General features: G+C 46.5%; 1 protein-coding gene across 1 annotated transcript; it reads right to left on the reverse strand.

Annotated features, from left to right (window-relative positions):
- Positions 1 to 7: 7 nt before the first annotated feature.
- Positions 8 to 23,978, reverse strand: DPP8 (dipeptidyl peptidase 8). Its single transcript, XM_030955489.1, has 20 exons — positions 23,922 to 23,978; positions 21,837 to 22,106; positions 20,212 to 20,324; positions 19,149 to 19,322; positions 18,145 to 18,313; positions 16,846 to 16,956; positions 16,390 to 16,518; positions 14,915 to 14,976; positions 13,762 to 13,862; positions 12,266 to 12,443; positions 10,942 to 11,101; positions 10,109 to 10,188; positions 9,571 to 9,723; positions 8,907 to 9,042; positions 8,012 to 8,157; positions 7,377 to 7,523; positions 6,824 to 6,976; positions 5,495 to 5,637; positions 4,717 to 4,828; positions 8 to 4,209 (listed from the first exon to the last, which is right to left on the reverse strand). Exons 2-20 carry the CDS (start codon positions 22,093 to 22,095, stop codon positions 4,087 to 4,089), a joined length of 2,649 nt encoding a protein of 882 aa, XP_030811349.1. The 5' UTR covers positions 22,096 to 22,106; positions 23,922 to 23,978; the 3' UTR covers positions 8 to 4,086.
- Between the last annotated feature and the right edge of the window lie 338 nt (positions 23,979 to 24,316).

Here is a 24,316-nt window from a genome sequence, read left to right on the forward strand (position 1 = left end):
CATTTAATTCAATTTATTTAGCAGCATCTTTATTGCAACAAAGGTTTTGTAATAAAACGCAGCAAAACTAATGTCTCCACTTTACATGATTAAAAGCCATGGAGCTCGGGAGGGGAGGGAGGGAGCCCAATAAACCCACTGGAGTGAGACATGCAATTCTGTTAACGCAAACAGCAGGCACTTCATGTTCTCAAATTAAACACCTGAACTTCTACTGCGCAGAACAGCCAAAGAAAATCCGCAGGAAGAGCTCTCTGCCCCTTCCACAGGGGCACATGGAAAGTCTCTGTGGGGTTCTGGCACTCAAGGAAACAGGCAGCCCAAGGCAAGGCCCTCATCTGGCCAATGTTTCCCTTACTCAAACTCTGTTATTGCCTGGGCAGGGGTGGGGTGTCACGGCAGCAGCAGGACAGCCGGACACACAGACACACAGAGCAGGAGCACAACCCACCTCTCCTGGCAGGGAATATGGGTTGGAACTTGGAGTATGAGAATTCTCCATAATTTCCTACCCAGGTTCAGGCACAGGTTCTCCAGGCTTAAAGCACTACTACAGTATCCCACTCAGAAAGTTTTTCCATAGCCTATTTCCAAATGCCACTAGTAAGTAGGGAATGCATTTTCCGTTCTAATACAATGAAGTTAGTGATTCTGAAAGCTTTGCTTGGTGCTTTGAGCTCATTTTTCCATTGAATTTGTAAAAATTAAGCAGTTCTGGGTAGATGCTAATTTTACTGTGTTCTGAATAAAAAGAGATCATTGCGAACAAAAGGAGGTGGGGGTGAAACCCAACAGCTTTGCACATCCCACACTGACAAGGCATCACTGGAAGCTGCACTAAAATGGGGTGAAAGAACGTGCTTTCACCAGGAACAGACACAACCAAACCCAAGCACCTCAAAAGACAGGAAACTGCCTGCACCAACACCCTACAGCTTCAGTATCTCAGCACTCAGATCCCCACATTTCATATATGTTCTTAAACATATGAAAACATTCATCTCAAAGACACCTGTGCCACTAAATATCCACCATGCAAGGAAGGCTCAGTCCTGCTTCTGCTCAGAGCAGGGCAGACACAGAGCCTCTGGAAGGCACAGGGGCCTCCACAGGGACATACCAATCTCTGGTTTGGGAGCCACAGCGAAGGCTCCTCCTCACACCTTTTTGCTCCACAACCTCCCTTGCATGTGCTCTCCCCCAGGATCTCACCAGTTCTGCTTAAAACTCACGTTAACCAAGAGATTTTTTAACATGCAGGAAGTGATGAAGTACAATCCCAAATATCAAACAGACTGGAAACCTCAGTGACATTCCCATCTCCAGGACTGTAAGGTACAGCCTTGTCCTGCTCCTAGGCCAGGCCAACACTTCACCATATGAGGTGCAGGAATACCACTCCCCCCAAAAATAAGGATGCAAAGTCCTTCAGCACTAACACCTTCCTACCTCTGCAGTCTTGATACAATGGGGCCTTTCTCCACTGGGAAATTAGTTGGAATCAGGCTTCATCTAAGGCATCTCTTTTGCAAGAACTACAAAACTCTGGTGATAAATCCTTCCAGCATTTCCACAGGATAAGAGAGCACGGGGTCTTAAAGTGCTTAACTACAGTAAAAAGAAAAGAAAATGGTAGGAAAGAGAGAATCCATAATTTATGTTGCAAAACAGAGCAGTTACAGTATATTGTACTTTAATAGCTTTTTGATGTATATATTTTAAACAGTGGAAGGATGCATTATTAAAAATTCTATGTCAGCACTTATAATCACATCCTGCCTCAAATCCAAACCCAGCCCAGTTTACTCACACAATGTTTAGTTCTTCAGTCCCCAAAAAAAGCACTGTTTGATGAAGGCCATTTTTGTTGTTTTTTTAAACAAAAGGATCAATTTCATCTTAAAAGTAATATACATTTACATTCAAGGGTAATCACCTCTAGAAAAAGAACAAAAACACCCCAAAAAAGCAAGTTAATTTAATATTGAACAAAATATAAACAACCTTGGAAAAAGTGAATACTATCCATGGGTAATTTTATACATATATGTATATATGAACAGATATAGATATATGTATATATAATACAGCATAAACACGTTGGGAACACAATGGAATTCCAGAGGAACAGCTTATTTTTGTCTCTACCCACTGTTGTGTTGCACCTGTGCTCCTCTCTCGGTGCTGACTGTAACACTCCGAAGGGATGCTGCCTGTGCTTCAGCCACAATTAACCACTAAGAGAAGACATTAAGAGAAGACATTCCTGGAGCTGGGCTCCTTCTCTGCCTGCCTCTCCCAAAATCAACCCGTTATTGACCTGCTAATGGTGTTTTAACTGATCCACTTGCAACCACTGCGACCTGAAAACCAGCAAACAGCCCAAACCAAGGAGGAAACTCCCTGCAACCTGTTGGCTTTGGCTCCTTTGTGTATCCCAAAAACCAGATCCTGTTCTCACACACGGCTTTTACAACCGTGCAACCGCCCCAGCTCCCCTCGGTTTAACTGACAAACGATGCAGTTTGACCCGATACAGCCAGACTCTGCTAAATCCCAGAGTTCTGGGATCATGCTGAACAGTACAAAATCAAGGAAAGTACAAAGTTACAACATGTGGCGTTCTAAGAGCGTAAAGACTGATTCCAGATTTTCAGCAGATGAAAAGAAAATCACGCTCTGCTTCTCTCTAGGACCAAAACAGAAAGAAATGGAAGTTCTTGGGTTTCTAAGAAAACTATTAAAACTTATCAGAGTCTCAGAAGCAAGTCCCAAAGGGAGAATTTTCTGGATTAAAGAGAACAATTTTCTATGGATTTCTATCCTAAATTACCTGTTGCCAGTTAAAAGTGCCTTCACACACTTATGCTTTTTAGCCAAGCCTGCTGCTTAGTTAAAATCTCAGTAGCAAAAACACAACTGCGACTGCAATTCCTTGAGGGTTCCTGAAGGTGTACAGAAAGGGGTTCTCAAAGACAGCATCATCACCATCATCATGCACAGTAGTGCTAGAAAGGACCCAGGAACAGGGGACTGGACAGGGCATGAGCCTGGGAAATAGCCCCTCATACATGAGGAAGTTCAACAGAACAGCTCATATTGCCTCACATGTAAGGTCTCCCCACACATACTCTGCAGACCTTGGAATTAGAGTATTGAATTTCTACATTGTAACAGGATGCATACATATCATGCTGATGTGAGGGTGAGGAAGAAGTATTGCAAACCCAGCTCCAGAGTGAACATCAGGGAAGAATCTCAACAGGATGCACTTTGAAACTTGTTTGAAAGTTTACAGTTTCTGATTTTTAACTTAAGTTAGTTTGCACCTCAGAATAAAAGATTGTTATGCCCATATCACAGTAAAGTATCAATTCACTTCTCCACTGAAATCAAGTACAATCAGGATAGGTTCTCAAGCTGCTGGAAGAAAAGAGAATGATTTATCCTATGGGAGAAGGAATCAAAGAACCTGGCATCAACTGATCTGAATCCAAACTTTAAATATGTTAAGAGGCAGCTTAAAAGTCTTTCTTCTTAAAAAACAATTAACAACCAGACAGGGGATGTGTCCAACTTGTGACCACCTTCTAAGGAGTGAGACACATCCCTTTCACAAAGCATAAAAGCTATATGATAGCATTTAAAATTAATAAAAGTTGTAACCATTCAGGTAAATTCTTGCTGTGTAGTGAGTAAATCATCCAGTATAATGTAATAAGATACCAAGGAACACACTGTAAAAATACATCAATTATGCCATAATTCTTCTAAAAAGTGAAGATCTGGTGCTGTAGAAGTACGTTCTTTTCAGTTTCAGCTCGTCCCCCAAGAGAACACCCATGGTACTGTATTATACCACAGACATTGGATTTTATTTACAGCTTAAACTTAAAGTTTAATAACTAAAGTTATTAGATCACCGTACTTTAATTTCCCGTATGGCACCAAATTGACTTTTAAAAAAGTGTCTGTGAGGGTGTGTACGTGTGGCAGGCACCAGAAAGCAACGTTCCATTCTACTCTCTCTAGATTCCTACACCTCCCTGGCCGGAGAGCAGCTGTGGAGCAGAGCTCTGAGGTCAGTCACATGGCCTTCATGGCAGCAATGCGAGAGCCCAGGTTCTCCTGCAGGTAATAGAGCAGGTGCAGCTCGTAGTGCTCGCCCGACTCAGGCACCCTGATGCTGTGTCTCTCCTGAGGGTAGATCTGAAATGGAAAATAAACTTGTGAATATCCACACGAGTTGAAGGCGCCAATATCTAAATCAGAGCCACATTGCACATATCCATGGAACGTCCCTGCATTAACTCTGCACCTGAACTGACACACCTCATCCTCCACTGCCTGAACTCAGGAGAACCCACTGGGATCCAGCTGTGCTGGAGGGGATCAGCCTGGCTGAGCAGAGGCAGCTCCTGGTCAGAGCACATTCTCACTCCTAGAGTGTGGTGTGGGATCCCTGGGCTCCACCTGCACTGAGCCAGCAGGGTTTAATTAAATGCAGAACCCTTCATGAACACTGCTGCTCTGCCTTCCAGCTGCAGATCTCCTCAGGATTCATAAAATATTAACATAAAAAAAATACTTGGCTCAAACGCTACAATTTTGTTCCTAGAATTCCAAGGTGTCCAGCACAACCATGATACAAGTTCCAATTCTGGACTCCTCCAAGATACACACATTATTACCTTTACACCCTGGTTCTGACCTTACCTGTAGGTCATAGGGTTTCCCAGCTCTCACCAAAAAGCTGAGCAAAATACTGGTGTGTGCAAAGTGAACGTTCTCATCCAAGAATCCGTGCAGCAGCAGCAAACGGTTTGGTCTGGGAAAAGCAAGAGACAAACAGTTCTAGACAGCATCCCACTCATTTCACAGTCCACACACACCCCTACAAAAACACTCCCCAGAAAATAGTATTTGCATTGAAAGCAGTAATTTCACAGTTGTAAACTGCTCTGGATAGACACATTTCTCAAACCTGCTCCTTCCTCCTCTGAAAGTTCTTCCTGCACATGCATATTACAGACAGATATTTTATCTGAATATCTTATTTATTTTTCAGCAATGCTTCCTAGCTTGGACAATATAAGGCCTTAAACCTTGCTGATTTCAACTCTTTGGCAAGAAAGCCCATGGCCCCATCTTGCTCTGCTGAGACAGTCTCAGAACATACAAAAACATCCCAACTAACTAATTTTTCCTTAGCTTAACGTAGCTCTAAAGTGCTAATCAAATTGAAGATATGTTTGTCACTTCTTTAGACATAAAATATAGTATAAAAAGACTTACAGCAAATGGTCTGTAATTATGCAAATGTTCATTTGAGTATTAAGTTTGTTAGTGTTGGGTATTGTTGTTTTTTTTTAATATTATTTAATGTGAGCATTTGTGATTAGAGAAATACCAAGAACAGGGAGATAAAAACTTGTCTATGGGGCTTGAACTTTCCTGGTAGGAAAAACAAGACAAGAGCCAGAAAGAAACTCACTCAGAAGGAAACTTCTCAGCCTGCATGGCCACGGATCCCAGGTAGTAGCCCTGCTCGTTGTGCTCCGGGTGGCCCATGTAGCGCTCCGTGTACCCCGTGTCGTAGAAAATCCACAGCGTGACGGGGGCTCCAGCTATGGCCACCTGCCAGTGCCACAGAGAGGGGAATGACAGCACTGCCCCCTGACCCAGGAATGTCAGCACTGCCCCCTGACCTGGGCATGTCAGCACTGCCCCCTGACCTGGCCACATCCTTCCCTCCCACAGCTCCATCCCACTGTAACTGTGGAAGGAGCAAAGCAATCCTGCTGTCCCTGCCCCAGCTCACACACAGCACAGCTCAGCTACAATCCACGTGTGCTGGAAACCAGGAAGAGCCCACAGGTAAATTGGAAGCAACTCTAAACATACCCCCTGCAAGGGATGCTGAGGGAGGTGCATTCTGTGAGGTTTTGTGGGTTTGGGTCCATTTGCATGTCTAACAGAAACAGCTCCCTAGGACTCCACAAACTACCCTGCATGGCTACCACCAGCTTGCAGAGAGGCTTGTGGAAAAAAATCCCCAGAAAAAAAAACCACCACAAAACCACCTAAAACCCCTTTGCAAGGCAGGTGTAAAGGTAAAAATACAACAATTGTTAAAGCATTGAGACAAATAATTATTAAATGTCCCAGAAATATTAAGGTTGGACTTAAAGAAAGCAAGAGTAGCCACAAAGAATAAAACACATCTCAAGGGCAATACCAGCTCTTCCCACACCTCTACCCAAAAGGCAGTCTGGCTGTTATAGTTGTCTAAAGTCAGGCAGGCACAAGAACCTCTCTCCAGTACCTCTCCCCATGCCCAGGCTGTCCTCCTGGCTGCTTCAGAACACACTGCTACACAGCAGCATGGGCAATTTGATCTGGGAATAGATCAGTCTGCAAAGGAACTACTCAGGGCCAAACAAAGGATGAGAAGAAGGTGTTGTTTTTCACCAGGATCATTTCCCTTACCTGGTTCACAGCACAAAGAGCTCAGCTGGCACAAAGTGGGCAGCAGTTGACATTACCTAAGGTACCTTCAGCACAGATAAGCTGAGATAGGTAGAGGTACAGGAGCACAGCTAAGTCATTGCAAGCTCAGCAGTCCAACAGTTGCTAGAAAAGCAACTTCTCTCTGAAGTCACCCAAACAGAAGAGCGTTGAAGGAAACAGTCATTGCACTGTGTCCAAGCTTGTCTAGAGCAAACTCCAAGGTTTTTGTGTTGTCACCACCCATGGAAGTCACACTATTAAAGGAAAAATTCTGTCTGCACCACCAGAGTAAGTACTCAATGCATGAACATACCCTGAAGATATCTGACCTCTGTGTTAAAGCCATTAGGGAGAGGTAGCCTCCGTAGGACCAGCCGTGGATGCCCACACGCTCCAAGTCGATGAAGTCGTACTGTGATGCCAAATACTGCAGCCCTTCCACCTGGTCATCGATTTCTATCTGTCCCTGGCAGGGCAGAGACAAAGTTCTGCTAGTTACAGGCAAAAGTTACACTCTCAGGATTGCCCAAGGTAACCACCTTCAGAGCTTTGGTACTCAGGAGTGATCCATGCTCAGAATGCAACTGTCCTCCTTCATATGAGCTGCAAATTGTATCTGTGAGGAGTCACAGCCTCATTATGAACCACCTTGGGTTAGGCTGCAGCTGGTTCACGACCTCAAACCATGACATTTTATCTTTCCCACATCAAGCATCTTTCCTCCCTCAACTCTCACCTATACACACTTCCTGTCCCCAAACCCCAGGAGTGTCACACAGGCAGTGCTGGGCTCCTTCAGCACTGGTAACACAGGCACTCAAACCCATCTCTGGCTGAGAACAGAGCTAGACTCAGAGCCCACTTACCATTTTGTACTTAAAGGCTCCTTCAAACTTCAGCCCTCGGTGGCAGGAGCCCCTGTTGTCAATGACAACGACAACATAGCCTAAAGAGGCCAAGGTGTTCAGTCGGAAGTACTTGATTCCTTTAAACCGGTTGTTCACCAGCTGTACCTGGAATACAAGAGCAGCAGAGAATCCAGAGGTCACCTCTTAATCCAATTTCAGGTTTTATTTATATTTACCTTCCTTTAAATGCTTTAAACAATTTTATAATGCGAAGTTTTCAAGATTCCTACTCCCTACTGCAGGATTCCCTCTCCCTGCTATGCAATAAACTCCTCTCCAGTAAAACAAGCCATTCTGTGTCACAGGTATGAAGAGCTCAGCGGAGGTCCAGTGAGACAGAATTGGGAACAAGGACTACCTAAATCCCTTTTCTCCCAGTTCCAGCTCTGCTACTCCATACCTGTCCTCAGACAAGGGGCAGTGCCTGGATCCATGACCTGGGCACAATGAATCCTTACAGCACCTTTGGCCAAGTACCTACTCACCAAACAGGCAAAATGTCACCTGCTGCCCTCAGCACAGAGCAGGAAGTGTTCCCGCAGGAGAACAGTGGAGTGATCCCTGCCAGCCCATCCCACTGCTCACCAACTCACCTGAGGGCCTCCATAGATGAAGAGCACTGTAGGGTACTTCTTCCCAGGCTGCAGGTTGTGGGGTTTGTACATCATTCCATACAGTGTGAACCCTGTGGAGCTCTCAAAGGAGAACACTTCAGGGGGAATGTAATCGGGAAGAGGACCTGCCATGGGAGGGAACAGAGAGCCTGGTTTTAACAGGAATGGATGAGTAACACAGCTCTGCTGCACCACTGTCCTCTCACCAGTCTCACTGCAATCCCAGTGGAGCTCTCCCACACTTTCCAGAGGGTGTAGCTGGATCCAGGCAGGGACTGGCAATGCCCCAGCCCCAGGTGAGCTTTCTGAGCCCTATCACATTCCCATTCCTTCTCTCCTGTGAATGACAGTAACTCTTCTCCCCTGACACAGATATTACAGATGTCCTATCTCCTCCTAATCCCACTTAGAACTCCCTACATTAACAAATGGAAAGCACAGGAAATGGAATAGGCCTCAGGTAAGGAGAAATGAAAGGCAACAGAGATTCAGTGGAAGATTACAGCCCAAGAGCTGTCTCATGAAGACACGAGTAGGCAGCAGCACACACTATTTAAGAAGTGCACCTCCCTCCCCAGGAACACACTCTTTAGCAGGCACATCACACAGAGCAAGTGAGTGCACTTAAATCCCTCCCTGAACTAAAACTGGCAGGAGAAAATTGGTAATTTCCAGTCTAAATTCCTTCATGGTCTGTTTATATCCATTTGTTGCTGAGCTGAAAATGTCCCTCCTGTACTTCACAGAACTCCTCATAAAAGCCTGAGTTTCAGAGACAAGGCTGGTCAGCCACAACAGCAAATCTCAAGCAAGCATACACTGGGATATCTTTTATCCTGTGATCCTGCTTCCTGTTCCTCATCCATGCCATTACCTGCTGAATCTAAAATGGTAGCCCAGAATTCCTTAGTTCTATGAGCTGCATCATCTTCTGATCCTGTCAGCCGGTACAGTGACACACAGTGGGGGTTCTTCTGATTACTGTACTTGCTGATGAACATGTCACAGTCCTGGGGAGAAAAAGAACACACCTGAACTCCTCAGCGTACAGCCACAAGCAAGTGATCATTTATTTTGCATTTAGATCTTTCAGAAGATGCTTAAGGACTGAATTAAACCAGAAATCTGAGCACTTCTGCCTCTGAAACACTACAGTCCTTAACACTCCAGACCCAAAGATACACCTGAAAATCAAAGAGTGGCATGAGGAGCTTGTCACATACCTTCTTCTGGGCCATGAATCCCCAGCTGGATTCCTGCAACCCCACCCAACGCTGCTCAGGCTCATCTCCTCTGGTGATTGCTCTCTAGTCCACTGCAGGCAGGGAGTCAGGCTCAAAGAGTTTCAAACAATTCATCCCAACTCCTTCAGCCTGAAGTGAGCTGGAGAGCAACGGAACCGGGAGGTCAGGTCTGGTTTCCAGGGTAGTTTTACACACTGACTGTACAACATACAGAAGGGCACAACACAGCCTAAAATCTGCTTTTGTTATGTATCACCACTGTCCTGTCTGCTGAGCCCAGGCAGGCACAGGTACCTGGCTGACACAGCAGGCGTGTGAGTATCCGCGCTCCGTCAGGCGCTTCACCTCCCCGGGGTTCTCGTAGTTAACAACGTACAGGTGATGCTCCAGAGGTGAATCTTTTGTGCCTTGAAAGTACACCAGTTTTTTGGCTTCATCCACATAGATCTGTCAGGAACAAAACAAGCAGCACATCCCTCAATATCCAGCTCTACCACCCCAAAGTCTCCCCCAGTCCCTCCTGCCCCACTTCCGTAATGCTGAGTTGGAGCCCAGCAATCTGCAAGGCAGAAACCAAACTGTTCTCACTGTCTACAACTCTGTCAGTTTGATTCAAATGATCAAAGAATTCATCCAGCTCAGAGCTAGAAGAGCAGTGGTTTGGGAACCATTCCCTCCCTCCTTGTGCAAGTTCACAAGTTACACAGAACAGAAATACTCTGTATTTTGGCTAAAACCACATTGGATTAATAGATTTATGCTGATGCCTCCAAGGAACCATCTCCCTGCAGTGTGTGTGGCAGGATATCCATGAAGCAAGAGCAAGACTTACGTTGGATCCATGTCTGCCAAGCACTTCCCATTCTCCACTGGTAATTGCTATCTCCTCTTTGATGAGGCACTTGAAGTCACCTGCAAATAGCCAACGTACAGAGATTTTTAGTCCTAAAAATATTTTGTCACTTGCATAGAAATATAATGAACAATAGGCAGGCAAAGGAAATATGAGTTGTTAAAAATTGAAAATTTTGCAATAACCCTGCTTTTATGAGATGATTTTATTTCCCTTAGAATGAGGGAGATTTAGCAAGGAAAAGAAGTCAGATGCACTCAGAGAAATTGAATCAGCCCAAGATATAATGCTATGTAGGAAAAAGACCCACAACAGTTGCATGAAACTGGGACCTCTAGTAAAATTAAGTGTATTTTTGTGCATACAGAGGTCAGTAGGTGCCTTCAACACATACTAAGTAAATCAAGTATCACAGCATGAAACTGTGAATTTAAGAACACATGCTGTGGAAAAAACCACTCTGGGAGCTTTGCACACAGCAATTTCCTGCATCTGAGCAAGACCAAGTTCCAGCAGTGAAGAGGAAAAGCCAACTATGTCTTACAGTATCACAGGGAGCTTGTTTCCCATCTGTTTTTTTGGAAACTTTTCCTTCTAGTCCATAAGGAAGGATTAGGGTTAAAACTAAGGCATGCTGAAAACAGAATAACCCTTGTACAATTTCCAGAGGAATGACTGTGCACTGAAGTGCTTTCCTGGACAATAGCAGAAGTTTCCAATAAGACCCTAATTCCTGCCAGCTGGAAGGACATTTATCTCCTCACTGGTCAGCAACAAATGCCCAATTAAAGCACCAGAAGAATTCCCCTTACTCGGAGCAGGGAGGCTCCCACAGGACCGTTTGTACTTGCTCTCCTTCAGAACCGACGTCACCTTGTACAGGTGCCGGAAGCCCGTCTTGCACTCGGAGGCAAAGATGAACTCTATCTCATCTTCGTGGCTTTGAGGGAAGACATGGAAGATATCGTGGATCTGAGGAGACAGAGCAGTGGGTTATTGTTATCAGCAAGACTCTGCAGTCACACAAAATATGTTCCTCCTGCTGCTCAACACAGACCACACGGTCCAGGCTAACCGGGTGCAGCACTGTCCCTTACTGGGAGAACCAGTCACATGTGGAGACAGGGGGGTCTGCAGCCAGTGCCACATCCCTGCAGCTCCAGCTTTCTGCCAGTCTAACTCTATATCCTGGACACCAAACTAATTAAGTTTTTCTGCACCTGCCCTTCTAGCTTAGACACAGAGGTGGGTCCAGCTCTGCAGACCTCTGTCCTGTGCTGCCTGCAAGTGAAGGATTATTCAAAGAATGATGAGCTGACATCATCTTCCCACTCATCAATATGCCAGCTCTTGCTTCAAGGGACAATCTCTGGAGGACTTGGGAGCATTTTTCTTCACAGTATGAGCTGCCAGTGAAGAACCACTTCAGACAGTAAAAATAATGGAGAAAGGGAAACTCACTGCACCATCCTGAAACCAAACAGTAAGGAGAGAATGTGGTATCTAAGAGAGCAGTACAGTGACCATTCACTGGAAGGCTTTGTGCAAATGCTCTCTGCTGAAAGATGCATCTATGCCAGTGATTGATGCTCCCAGGCACACCTCCAACGGGATGTCACCGCAGAGACAGGATCTTTCTGTGCAGCAGTGTGAGGAGAGGCACAGTTTACAGCAGTGACCAGGCACACCCATGACTGCTCTCAGCACAGGCCCTGCAGCTCACCTCCCAGAACATCACACCCTTAATCTGTTTCACCAGACCAGATGTAGTTCAGGAGGGGTTCAGTGCCTCTTAGCTGACTCTCAGGACTGTTCACCCAGTGCCATCTTGATCCATGTTTGTTGCCTGGAGAATATTTCATCTGGTGGCACTGCTGGTGCTAACAACTGGCACGAAGAAGCCGGAGAGTGCCAGTGACACTGGGGAAGGGGCTACCTGGGAACACCCAGAGCCCAGGGCTCTGCTCCAGTCTGAGTACCTCCCAAATCTGTTCTCTGCATCCTGCTTTTTACAGCAGGAAGCACTGAATATGCACAGAACTTGCAAGATGGGACCACTCCCCTTGGCAGCACAGTAACATCAACAGTACTCAAGTGCTACAAACTGTCAGAGAAGGCTGAAATTCAAATTCTTACATTTATCCAGATGTCTGTCGTTTCTTCATAAATAATGAAAGGTGTAACAGAATCTGGTACAGCATCAATAAGTTTCTGTCTTTCCATTGCATCATCTTCTGTGGGGATGAATAATGCAGGAGGGATCAGGACTATCTGAAGCCGAGTTTGGGAGCGATCCAGCAGGATGGACCAGATGCTGTTGAGGACACAGATATTAGAGAAAATAACATGCAACCATGAGTATGGCACAGGTCTGAAAATCCCAGCAGACACTCAGTAGCACTAGGTGTTTTGAGGGAGTCAAGAATATTCAATTGCAGATTAAGTCACGTGCAAAATTTCACCCACATAAACAAATCTCTTCCATAATACAAGAACCTATTTCACTTCATTTTAATATTGCATAAGCACTGCAAGTTCAAAAGTTTAACTCATTCTGTTCTCCCCGATTTGAATTGTGCTTCAAGGGAGAAAGAGAAAAGAAAAATCAGAGGGAATAATGAAGTAGAAAAAATTTCAATTGAAATTTCAGGATGCTTGTGAAAATACTGTTGTTGGATCTACACCTGGCAGAAAATAACACCAGCACCTAAAGGGACCAGCAGCAGCCCCTGCCATATTCTGATGGCTTTATACGTAGCTCCAAAAATAATTCTGCAAAAATCAGGATAATATAGCAAATGTGTCCCTGGATTTCTTTCAGATTTGGACGGGAAAGAAATTAAAAAGGTGAAAGCCATCTTTAGATTCAAAACCTGGAGGAGTGCACTTCTGTAAAACCATGGAAACATTTGGGTTGGAAAAGACCCTTAAGATCATCGAGTCCAACCATTCCTCCAGCACTGCCAAGCCCACCACTAACCACGTCCCCAAGTGCCACATCTACACAGCTTTAAAGTCCCTCCAGGGATGGTGATTCCATCACTGCCCTGGGCAGCCTGTGCCAGGGCTGGACAACCCTTTCAGTGAAATATCCTTTTGGAGAAGCTTCTGGTGAGTTAGAAACACTGTACTACATCATCTACAGGGTTAAAATGACATGCAAATGTAAGTAGCACTTACAGCAGGTTTTCTGATCAGTAAGTCTGGTCAGCAAGGATGGTCCAGTGGTTAGGGCGCTAGCCTAGGGCCTGGGGGACCTGGGCTCATTTCTCTCCTCAGCCACAGACTTCCTGCGTGACCATGGCAAGGCACTTAACCTCTCTGGGCTTCAGTTCCCCATCTGTAAAATGGGGATAATAGCACTGCACTCTCTCTCACAGGGATGCTGAGAGGACACACACATCAAAGGCTGCGAGTGCCCAAACCCAAAGCAGTAGGGCCAGGGAGCAGAGAAAGACACAAGGAGGGCTCTGGTTTGGCTTTTGGAAAAATGGTCCCCTTTGCACAAACAAGTTGGTAGCAATGTAAAAGTGAAAGCAGGCTTAAGCTGGAAGAAGACAGAGACCACTACAATCTGCTTCTGACTGTATGACCCCAAACCCTCTGAGCAGAGACAGGATTAACATACGCACTATTTTCCTTCTGGCGTCCACCCAGCTCTAGCAATGTACTCTACTCCTTCAAAGAGGATCTCGAAGGGCTGAACTAGCTCTTTATCCACAACATCTGCAATCTGTTGACAAAGCAGCAATTCAGTGACACTGAGATGAACCCCCACAACCAGTTTTTCATGCACGACGAGAGCCTGGACACAGAAGACTTTTTCTGTGCAGCTCATGCAATTTAGATTGTTCAGCCTTTGCACCACAGGGGACTGAACCCCGTCTGGAGCCAGACCCCAGCACAGCAGGAGAGCTGCACACTGCCAGGACAGCCAGGGCTGGGACCAGAGAAATCTGGATGCTGCTCACAAACCCATCATTCATCTCTCACAACTCATTTGAATTCTCAGATCCCCCCTGTAAAGGGGAGGTGATTTGTACCAAGCTCTTTTGTAGGATTTGCATGGATAGATGCTGAACATGCTGCATGACACCCAGTTATCAATGTGGTTCTAATCCATGAAATGCAGTGCTGCAGTCTGTCCCTGCTGGGCTTGGGAACAAGTCCCAGTGGTGCCCAAAGGGTCCTGAAGGCTTTCCCTGCCTTTACTGGCTGACACCAGCCTCACTACCCCAGCAGGTGACTGCTGATGGCTGAAGTAGCTCAAGAGTTGGGAGAATTCCAGTAATTTATGGCTGCTAATGTATCTGTTTGATAAGAATAATTTCCTATCTGTCCAAAGATGTTGGACAGATCTGTGCTGTGGAAATTTCTGCATCTGTTTAAAACATCCCAGGGCAAAAGCAAAGTTCATCTCTTCCCATATGTGCATGCTTTTGTAAGGTGATATACTGTATTTGCAATCCAATTTTCCCAATACCTGCAGCCAACCAAGAGATCAGTCACATAAGAAGGTCTAACCACCCAGACCTGAAATACTCTGCTCTGCAGCTGAGCTCACACACCAGTGGTAGCAAAGAAAAGCACAGCCTTGAGAAATACTGCTGCACACTGAGTATCTGCACAGGAATGAGCCAAGGGCACTGCCCCCAGAGAAGCCAGGAAGCCATCACAACCAGGAAAGTTTCTCTGTACTGAACTGGAAAATGAATTTTACTAAAAAAAAAAAAATCACAGCAATTAAATGTATTTGGCAAAAAAAAAACCAGAACATAGACTTACTCTGCCTTCTGCATTGATTGTCACTTCAGAGATCTTGAAAGTGACCTTTGGATTTGCTGTACCTATAAAAACAGATGTTAACAGTCAGGCATCAATTGTTTGCTGTGTATTATTGTGGTGTTATTCATACAGGACTGGAAAAGGCAAACAGCAGAATGCTCTTTGATCAAATATCCTCCCTGCATGTCTGAGAGACAGCACAGAACCAGGCAGGGAAAAAAGAAACTGCAAATGTGGGGAGATTTAGAGGATGTAATCCTGCAAACAGCTCAAGAGTCACGCTACTGTCCCAGTCAGTGTTCTCTCCCACAGTCAGTGGATGCATTTCCAGGATGGATGTAAATGCTCAGGAGTGACTTTGGTTCACTGTTTGGCTGCTATTCCAAGGTAGTACATACAAACTGATCCAGTGCTAAAGAGTGCCTGTGAAAATTAAACACCTAAAAACCTACTGCCATCACTAGTGCCATTATGATAATAAAGCTACATGTTGTTTAAGGGATTTGGGCTTTTGTTAGCTTGTTTTCTTTGCATTGAATAGAGCCATGGCAAAATACTCTCAGAAATCTGAGTGTTCACAAACACCAAAAAACCACAAGGTATCCCCTCTTGTTTCCCAGCCTCACACTGAGCCTTCCTCTATCCTTGATACAAGCAGTAAATCAGGAAAAGCTTTTCCAGTGAACTGAGGAATTGACAAGATCTGAATGAATTCTGCAGCTTGAGAAGGTCAGCCAAACAGAAGATATTTCTCCAAAAAATGAAGATTTCAGGAGTGAGGAAAGAGAGCAAACCACCGTTACCTGAGCAATGTGTCCTGCTGTGACAGCAGGGACATCTCAAAAGGGTTGAATTGCTCAAACATGCCCCACACCTGACAGTGAATCAGCCCTCAGCAGGTCTGCTTAAATCCCACTTCCCTGCTTCCAGTGGCACTCCACTTCAAGCCTGCCCTCAGCCTTTCACTGCTGAAGCCTCCAGACCACCCACCTGTGTGCAAATGTGACCACAGGTGGTTTTCCTGGCAGGCTGCAGCAGGATGGGTTTGCTGTTCAAAGTCCAAGAGCAGTCCTGGAGATCAGAGTCCTCCAGAACTTGAATTGCCAGAACACTGCCAGCAGCTAAACAGAAACCCTCCCAAAACCCCAAAAGGCTGTAATTATGGAGCTGTTCCCTCAGAAACACAGGGCTGTAATGAGAATCAACTATTCAACAACTCAGGTCTTCCAGGATCCCAGAGAGTGGCTCAAACAGCAACAATGAGAGAGGGTTCCTGCCAACTCCTGACACCCAGAGCCCTCAGTATCAGCACAGTCACCAGTGACTCACCCAGCCTCCAGAGCAGCTCCCCCAAACACATTTGCACCACCTGGACACCAGTTCAAAGACTACTCAACACCTCTCTGCTCTAGGCTTGTAGAGTCACTGCTGTCAGGCACATGGACTAAAACAGGGGTGAAAGTTCAGGGTCTCACCAGTTTTGGGGTACCGGAAGGAATCTGTTCTTCTTGTCTCCAGCATGGGTGATGTGACATGGATAATTTCTACCTCTGACTCATCGTTTTCTTCATAAAGAATTTGAAGAACTTTACCCCCATCGAGTGCTGTAAATGAATTAACATTACAGAATTATCAGTTATTGCAGGCATCAATACTCTCTCAGGAGCCTGAGCTGATTGGAAGGATGAAGAAAAATCCAATAAAGCCTGTGACTCGTGTTTCATTAAGCAAAACACTGAGACTCCTACAACTCCCACCACTGTTGTGAGAAGGAAAGTCTCTCCCCACAGTGCTCACAAGGCCCCTGTAACCTGCCCTGATGCAGACAGCTCCAAAGGAGACAATTTCCAAATTGCATAAAGGTAAGTAAGAGCAAGAGAGAGCTCTGCACTGGACAGGGCCTGTCAGACACCCTGGACCCCCACACTTACTGGGCTGTGCCTTTGGGCACCACCAGTAGCCAGTGTATCTGTCAAACTCCTCCTGCAGCACAAAAGTAGCCACGCCAGCAGATTTTGGATCCTCCTCAACATTGGCCAGTTCTAAAAAAAGACACCAAAGAATTAGTTCATGATGTGCTGCAGAAACAAACCGGTTCTGCATTATCCCAAACACAGCCCAAGTTCACCCCCAGAGAACAAGTACACGATAATAAATCTGACTTCTCAGCAGATTTGTTCTCTGCTTGCAGCCTTCTCTGTTCATGTATTTAGGGAGGATTTAATCCTCCCTGACATGGCAGCTTCTTTTAGGAAAGGAAAGACATTCTCTCTTCTTACTTCTACCTAATCAGGCTCTCAATTAGTCAAGGAAAGAAAATGTTCTCTCTACCTGAGTTCAGTGAATTGGAACTACAACTTAAGAAATCAAAATCCCAAACCTTTCTGAAGGACTGAAACTGAAGACACGAACATTCAGAAAAATGAAAGCATCAGTATTTCATTCACTGTATGAACCAAAAGTAACAGACTTACATAACATCTCAACATGATGACATATCCATAGGGCTTCAATATTTTTCCTGTTACCCTGGAGGTAACTTAGCAGCACTCCATAAATAATTATCATCTGAGAAGGAGTCAGTGCTACAGTTTATTTTTACTGTACTTACATAATATTTTAATATTAAGAATTTAAATCATCTAAAGCATTATTATGAAGTGTCGGAAAATACAATTAACTAAAATTTAAATTATATAGTTTAAATACAAAATGAAATTGATTTTAAAAGTGTTTTATCCACAATTTCCCATTTTCTTTCTTCCAGGATAAATGCCTAAAACAGAGTTGAAGAGGGTAAGAAGTGAGAACCTAAGTTACTGAGTATGAGGGGCAAGCAGAAGCCCCAGTGCTATTCAGAAACAGCCTAAATTGTTCCTAAAAGTCTCTGCAGCCTGATTTCACTGACAGAAACTTTCCTTCAGCTCTATTCCACCCACAGCTCCTCCACACAAAAAAGGCTGTTCCAGTGAAAAGCAATGTGCTGTGTTTCAGGAGAAGAGCCCTTCCATATGCATCCAACAAACAACTCATTCTGCCACATTGCACAGTGCAGGGAAAAGAATCATCCCACACTATCTGCACTACAGGAAGTCTATAAATGTGACAAACAAGGTGGAAAACAGTGGCCATTACCCCCATTTCAGAAGAACCTTTAGTACCATTGCTCAATGCAGTCTAGCAAGAACAAGTGCAGAGGAGGTAGAGGAATTTAATTGAGGATGCATTACCATTGTGCACAAACGTCAGCCTCCTTTCTTCCCTGGATTCAATATTAGATATCCAGATGTCATTGCAATGGATAAATGCAATCCAATTTGGATCAGCTGGACAAAGCTTGGGATCCATCCGGATATTTGGACAACTGGTCTCTACCAGAATGGGTCTTAAAGGCTGTTGCTGTTTGTAATTAAAAATAAAAAGAAACACAGTGAGATATGATAACACAGGAACACATCCACTGAGTAACCTGGATTTCAGAAGACCACGGTAGTGTGGACACTGACTTCAGATACATGTTTAGAGAGGAATCTACCCACTTTACACACTGAAAAATACCATGCAGATATTATATAGGGAAAGTTGTGCCTCTGCCATGGTCCCACTCGGCCTCTTTCCCCAGAGCAGAGCATCAGCCCCAAATCAGAGGGCAGCTTGTGTAGAGAAACCTGGCACTCTCCTAAAAACAGCACCCTAAGAGAGGCTGGCAGAACATGCAACCTTGCCCTCCAAAAGCAACTCAAGATACAGTAAATTACGCCTGACAACAGGGTTATGGAAACACCAGGCTTCTACTATAACAATAAAAATAATAATAATAATAAAAATTATTTCAGCTTTGAAGGCCAGATTCAGCAGAGTGAGGGCTGCTTGCTCTGCAAGTTGTACAGTCAAATGGCGTAAAAATGGTGTAATACCATTTGGCGTGACATCTGACTCCATGAAAGAGCATGGAACCTTTTGTTGCTTTTTATGGACACTGCTAGTCATGAAAAATCAAACAATCTGGTGTCCTGCCCTGCTGCCACAATTTCACCACTTCTTATAGCCCTGCATCTGAGTTTCTACAATCATGGACACACACCCCTGTGGATAACCCTGTTTCCAGGGTGATCAAGGTCACTTCCTGTGCCAGTGCAGTAACTGCTGATGATCTGCTCTTTGTTCTCACTCCAAGCCAAAGGAGGTCCTTGCCAGAGCAAAGTCCTGCAGTGAGACAGATGAGTAAACTCACGGTGAATCCGTGGGGGCCTCCATCTTTGACATGATAAATCCCACTCCCTGCCTGGAACAGGAAGGTGCCGCTCTCTCTGTGGTAATCATAGGAGGCAATCCCAACGGTGCCGATCCGCTTCCTCTCCCGCAGCAACTCCTCTTCCCGGGAGTACATCCCATAGTCCAGGATGGCCTGAAAACAGGCAGAGAAGCCCAATCAACACCTCTGCTCTGCAAGCCTTGCCCTGCTTCCAGGAGCAGATGGCTGAGCAGACATCCTCCTCCTCCAGAATCCTGCTGCCGGCTGGGAGCCCACTCCTGCTTTGCCTCTGCCATCAGCACTCGTAGCTGTAGGCCACAATCAGATCCCACACAACTGTAAACTGACAGCCACTCCTACCATAGCAAGGCCAGCATTATTCCCAATACTCCCTGGTGTAAGAAAGCTCAGACTGAGGGTCTGTTATTTCTAGAATGAGCAGGAGAGGCTCTGTTCACTTTCACAGACATGCAGTGACTGGTCTGGTGGGAGGAGAGCACAGCCGGAGTTTCACGTCTGGCTGACAGCCGTGGGAAATAACACGGGGAAAAATCCACCTCATTCCATGTGGGGTTGGTCCCACCTCCTCCAGCCTGCCATGGTGCATGGGATGGGATGGTGCAGGCTTGCTATGTGCAGCAGGGAAAAGGGAATCCACATCCCAGTGAGTGGGAAAGGGATCCTCTTCTCCAGCATGAGTCACGGAGCCACTGCCTGATCCTTGGGGGAATCATCACTTCCCCTGCAAGACAGCAGGGAAGTGATTGGAGAGTCCAGGCTCCTTCAGCAATCCCCAGGATCTCACAGCACAGAACTTGATGCAAATTAGCACCTGTCATCTCTGCCAGCAAAGGAATCATCCAGCACACAGAGAGGATGGAACTCTAAACACTGAGGAGAAAGCTGTGCTTCATTTTGGGATGGCTGCAGGCCTGGCATGTAGAAGAAGAATCTTTACATTTTTAAGACAATAAACTTCAAATTTTCACGACGAAAACCCCAAATCCCACATGGTTGAAGCAAGAAAGAAATCAGGACCCACCGGAAAAAGATCCAGAAGAGGCTTCCAGGAAAGCAGCAGGACGGCAGCTTTGTTTATGGTTTTGGGAATTTCAGAGTAGAAGAGCGTGTTCTCCCTGTTCTCCCCAGACATTGCTGTTGTGAAAGTGAGGTGAAAAAAAAGTATATTAGCTTTCTGTTAATAATCCAAACACTCTCAAAGAATGCCCAGGAACAGTTTCCCAGGCCCTACCAGCAGAGGTACTGATGGTCTCTGCACTGCAGCCTCACTGAGAATTCCCTGCTTCACAGAAGTCCAAGTCACAGAGCAGAGAAGGCAGAGAACAATGACACCCATGCTGCTCAAAGCACTCTGTGCTTTCTTACTGCCTTTTTATTCCATAAGCTTTATAAATGAAGGAGGACTTTTGTGCCAATCCCTCTGTCTGGGATGCACAGCCTGTGACCTTCAGGGAGGTTTGAACATCCCTGTCCTGCTCCTCTCTCTCAGTGCTATTCAGATTTCTGAAGGCTCCTGCCCAGACACATGGGGATCAGCCCAGAGAGAGCCAGGTGTGCTCCAAGGGAAGGCCAAGCCAGATTACAGCTCAAGAAGTGGCACTTGGGAAAGCAGAGCTCATCCTAGGGGAATCAACCTCAACCCAACCGTGTTGTGCTTGAACTCAGCATCATCCAAGGATTATGACCACCATCTTGTGAAAAGAAAAAAAAGAGCAGCAATTTTCTGATTATGTCACTGCACAGCACATGCAAAGACTCTATGAATCAAAAAGCTGAGCTTAAGCAAGCATCCTAAGTGGCAAGCAGTGGGGCTAGAACATGGCTTTGACTCCTAGGCCTCTGCTTCAGCCATTGCTTCTCTCTCTAATCCAGGTTTTCATGGATTTATGTTCAGCTACTGCAGCTCCTGACAAAAGCATTCCTCCACCACAAGGCCTTATCCAAAAAACCACTCACAGAGTTGCTCATAGTACCACTTATGGTGCCAAATCACTTCTATCAAGTGAACATTAATTAGTGAAACAATGCACAAGTGAGGCACTGAATCCAAGAACAACAAACTACATGAAGTTTTTTATTATTAAGACCAAAAATGTTGAGAAAAGTATTTACTCTTTAAGCTGCCCCTGACCTATGCTGCTATTTATTCCCCACAGGATTCCTGGAAAACCTGCTCCATCGGTAGCTAAGGCACAAAGCACTTTCAAAACTACACTTAAAATCTCTGCTTTGGAAGGAAACTTTGAAGGAGAACAAGGCTCCACCCAACAGCTGCAAAGAGAGAAAGGAGATAAACCTTTCTGCAAAGGTTTCTTTATCTCTGAAAGGAGATAAAGCTCCTGCACAGCTTTTGGAGAGAGTATTACTTGGAGTGACAAAAAAGGGACTGAACAGACTTCCAGCCTGGGAACATGCCCCAAAGGACATTTCCCAGCTCTTTTCCAGGCCTAATGGGTCACCTCCAATCATGCCACTCCCACAGGAGATTAACTCACAAGTTTTAATGAGCTATTACAATCACAATCATGACTTTTGACCAGCAAGTGCGGCCTGGAATCCCTTTAGATTTATCTGCCAGGAACACCCAGCTGTCAGGAACAGTCAATCCCAGAGAGCTCTGCAGTGGCACTGCCACAGCCAGCTCACCCAGATAGTAGATCCTATCGGAATGCGGTCCTTCGGGGTCATTTTTCTTCACAAAGGTGAAGTCATGAGGGGCTTTTGCCATCATGTATCCATGATACTTCCGCGTGTCTGTGAGCAGTTTCCGAAGCTGGCTCCAGGAATGCCTCTCTACATAGAAAGGTTCCAGTTTTGGCTGCTCCTCCCTCGGGACCTGCTCCTCACGACCCGCAGTCTCAAAGATTTCCAGGCCCGGCTGTTCAGTTTCCATGGCTGCTGCCATGTTGCATGTTGCTGGAAAAAACAGAGCAGCAGAGCTTGAGCTCCAGCAAACCCTCACTGCACACTCCCAACACACCCCACGGCAAAAATGCTTTAAGAAAACCATCCTTTCACATGGGGAATAAAACCCACAGCACAAGGAAGAGAAGCTCCCACCTGCTTCTTTCCCTCCGAGACCTCCACAAATCACCTCATGGCACTGACACCAGAACAGGGGATGATCAGGAGAGGAGCAAGAGCTGGGACACACAACTGCTCAGAAGAAACACTGGTGGCTGATCTGGAACCATCAGGCCACACAACAGGCTTAGGCAGCTTGTCCTTATTCCCATTATTCTCCCATAACTTCTTGGGTTTGTTTGTATCTCCTTTCAAACTAAGTTCAGAAGGGTCTAGCAGTGATCACCACTATTACAATGTCCCAATTACAAATACCAGAAGGGGACACAGAGAAAAAAGCATTTCCCAAACGGATTTATCTGCAACACAAGCCTTATCTGCCCAACAGCCTGTTAGTTCAGCAGATATCTCTTCCTGCAGGGCTTTACAAAGTGTATCTGAGCTGAAATTGTCAGCCCAGACGTCTGGCAAGAGGAAACCAAGTCCTCCCACTGTAAATCCCAGAGCTGAGGGCAGCTCCAAAAGGATCCAAGCTATGAACTCCTGTCACATAGTTCATTCCTGGAGAGCCCAAGGTGTAGGGTTGTCAATCCTCAAAGGCAGGGAGGGGGTGTCTATATATAGCCTGGAAAGACTGCACAAGTGTTGTGTACGCTGCTGGGGCAGAGCATGTTGGCCTGACAAAACACTACCACAGCCTAAATAAAGCATTTCCCTCGAGCAAACAGGCACTGAGGATCGCTGGAGCTCAAGGCACAGGCTTGGGCAGCTGGCAGAGCTCTCTGGTGGACTGGCTCTGCCATGGCTCTCCAGAGCAGCTGAGACATCTCCCCAAAGGAGTGAAAAAGATGTGGTCTGCACCTTGACACAAACCCATCTTAACACAAATAGCTTAACTTCACCTCTGGCAACGCTAACAAAACAAACACTGGTCTTTCTTCTGCTCCCACTAATCACAGCACAAAAATCCAGAACAGAAGAGCTCTGTCCAAATGGAAGAAGGATCCAAGGCATGCACTGAGCAGTGCTATGCTGGAGACAGCGTCAGGAACTGACAATGAACCTTCAAACCTGAATTGCAAATCTCGTTTCATCTGAAGAATTCCAACAAAGAAAAATCCTCCTTTCCCCACCTACCCCCAGATGCTGCTATTTCTTAACCCGACCTACTTCTCGCAGGAGAAGGGATAGAAACCGAAGAGCAGGAGACGTTAACGAGCCAATAGCAGTGGGAACGGCCACCCGACACGGGAATGTCAGTCCGGGGGATGCTCCCGGGGATTCCTCCACGGCCGGGGGCAGATCCCGGAGGGGCGGAGGGCAGACGGCGGGGGTCCCTCCACGGCAGGGGACAGATCCGGGGGGACCCTGCACAGCCCGGGGAGGACCTCGGGGCGTCCCTCCACGGCCAGGGGCAGATCCCGGTGGGCCCTCCCCCGCCAGGAGCACATCCCGGGGGAGCCTGCCCGGCCAGGGGCAGATCCCGGAGCGCCCCCAAGGCCGGGGACAGATCCCGGGGTGGAGGCGGGCAGAACCCGGGGATCCCTCCACGGCCGGGGCGGCGGCCAGGCCCGGCCGGGGGCGGAAGGGGGGCCACCCCAGGTCAAGCCCCCTCCTCTCGCCCACCTCAGGAGTCCCAAGGCCTCCAGGGGTCCTCCCCGGAGCGGAGCCCCCTGCCCGGCCCCCGAGGTTCCCCCCGGTACTCACGGAGCTCCGCGGCGGCGCTGCTGCCGAGCCGCCCCGCCGGGCCGCTGCTTCCGCTTCCGCTTCCGCTTCCAGGAGCGGCCACGGGCACCGCGCCGCAGCGGGCAGGGGGACAGGGCGCCGCCTGCCGGCCGGGAGGATCAAGCGCGGGGATGCGACATCCCCTCGGGCGCGGGGACCGGGACACAGGACACAGGGACATTTGCACAGGGACTGGGACAAACACACACACTACACCATGCACGAGAGGCAGGTCATGCAACCCCCCCAGTGCACAGGGACCCTGCAGTTTCAAAAATCGCGGTTTTGTCCTGCCCAAAAAATGCTGTCACCTCCACACTGATATGCTTCCCACAGGGGAAAGAAATTCCCAGCTGTAATAAGGAGTGTTAAACACC

The sequence above is a fragment of the Camarhynchus parvulus genome, chromosome 10 (genome assembly GCF_901933205.1).
Source record: "Camarhynchus parvulus chromosome 10, STF_HiC, whole genome shotgun sequence".
Classification (NCBI taxonomy): Eukaryota; Metazoa; Chordata; class Aves; order Passeriformes; family Thraupidae; genus Camarhynchus; species Camarhynchus parvulus.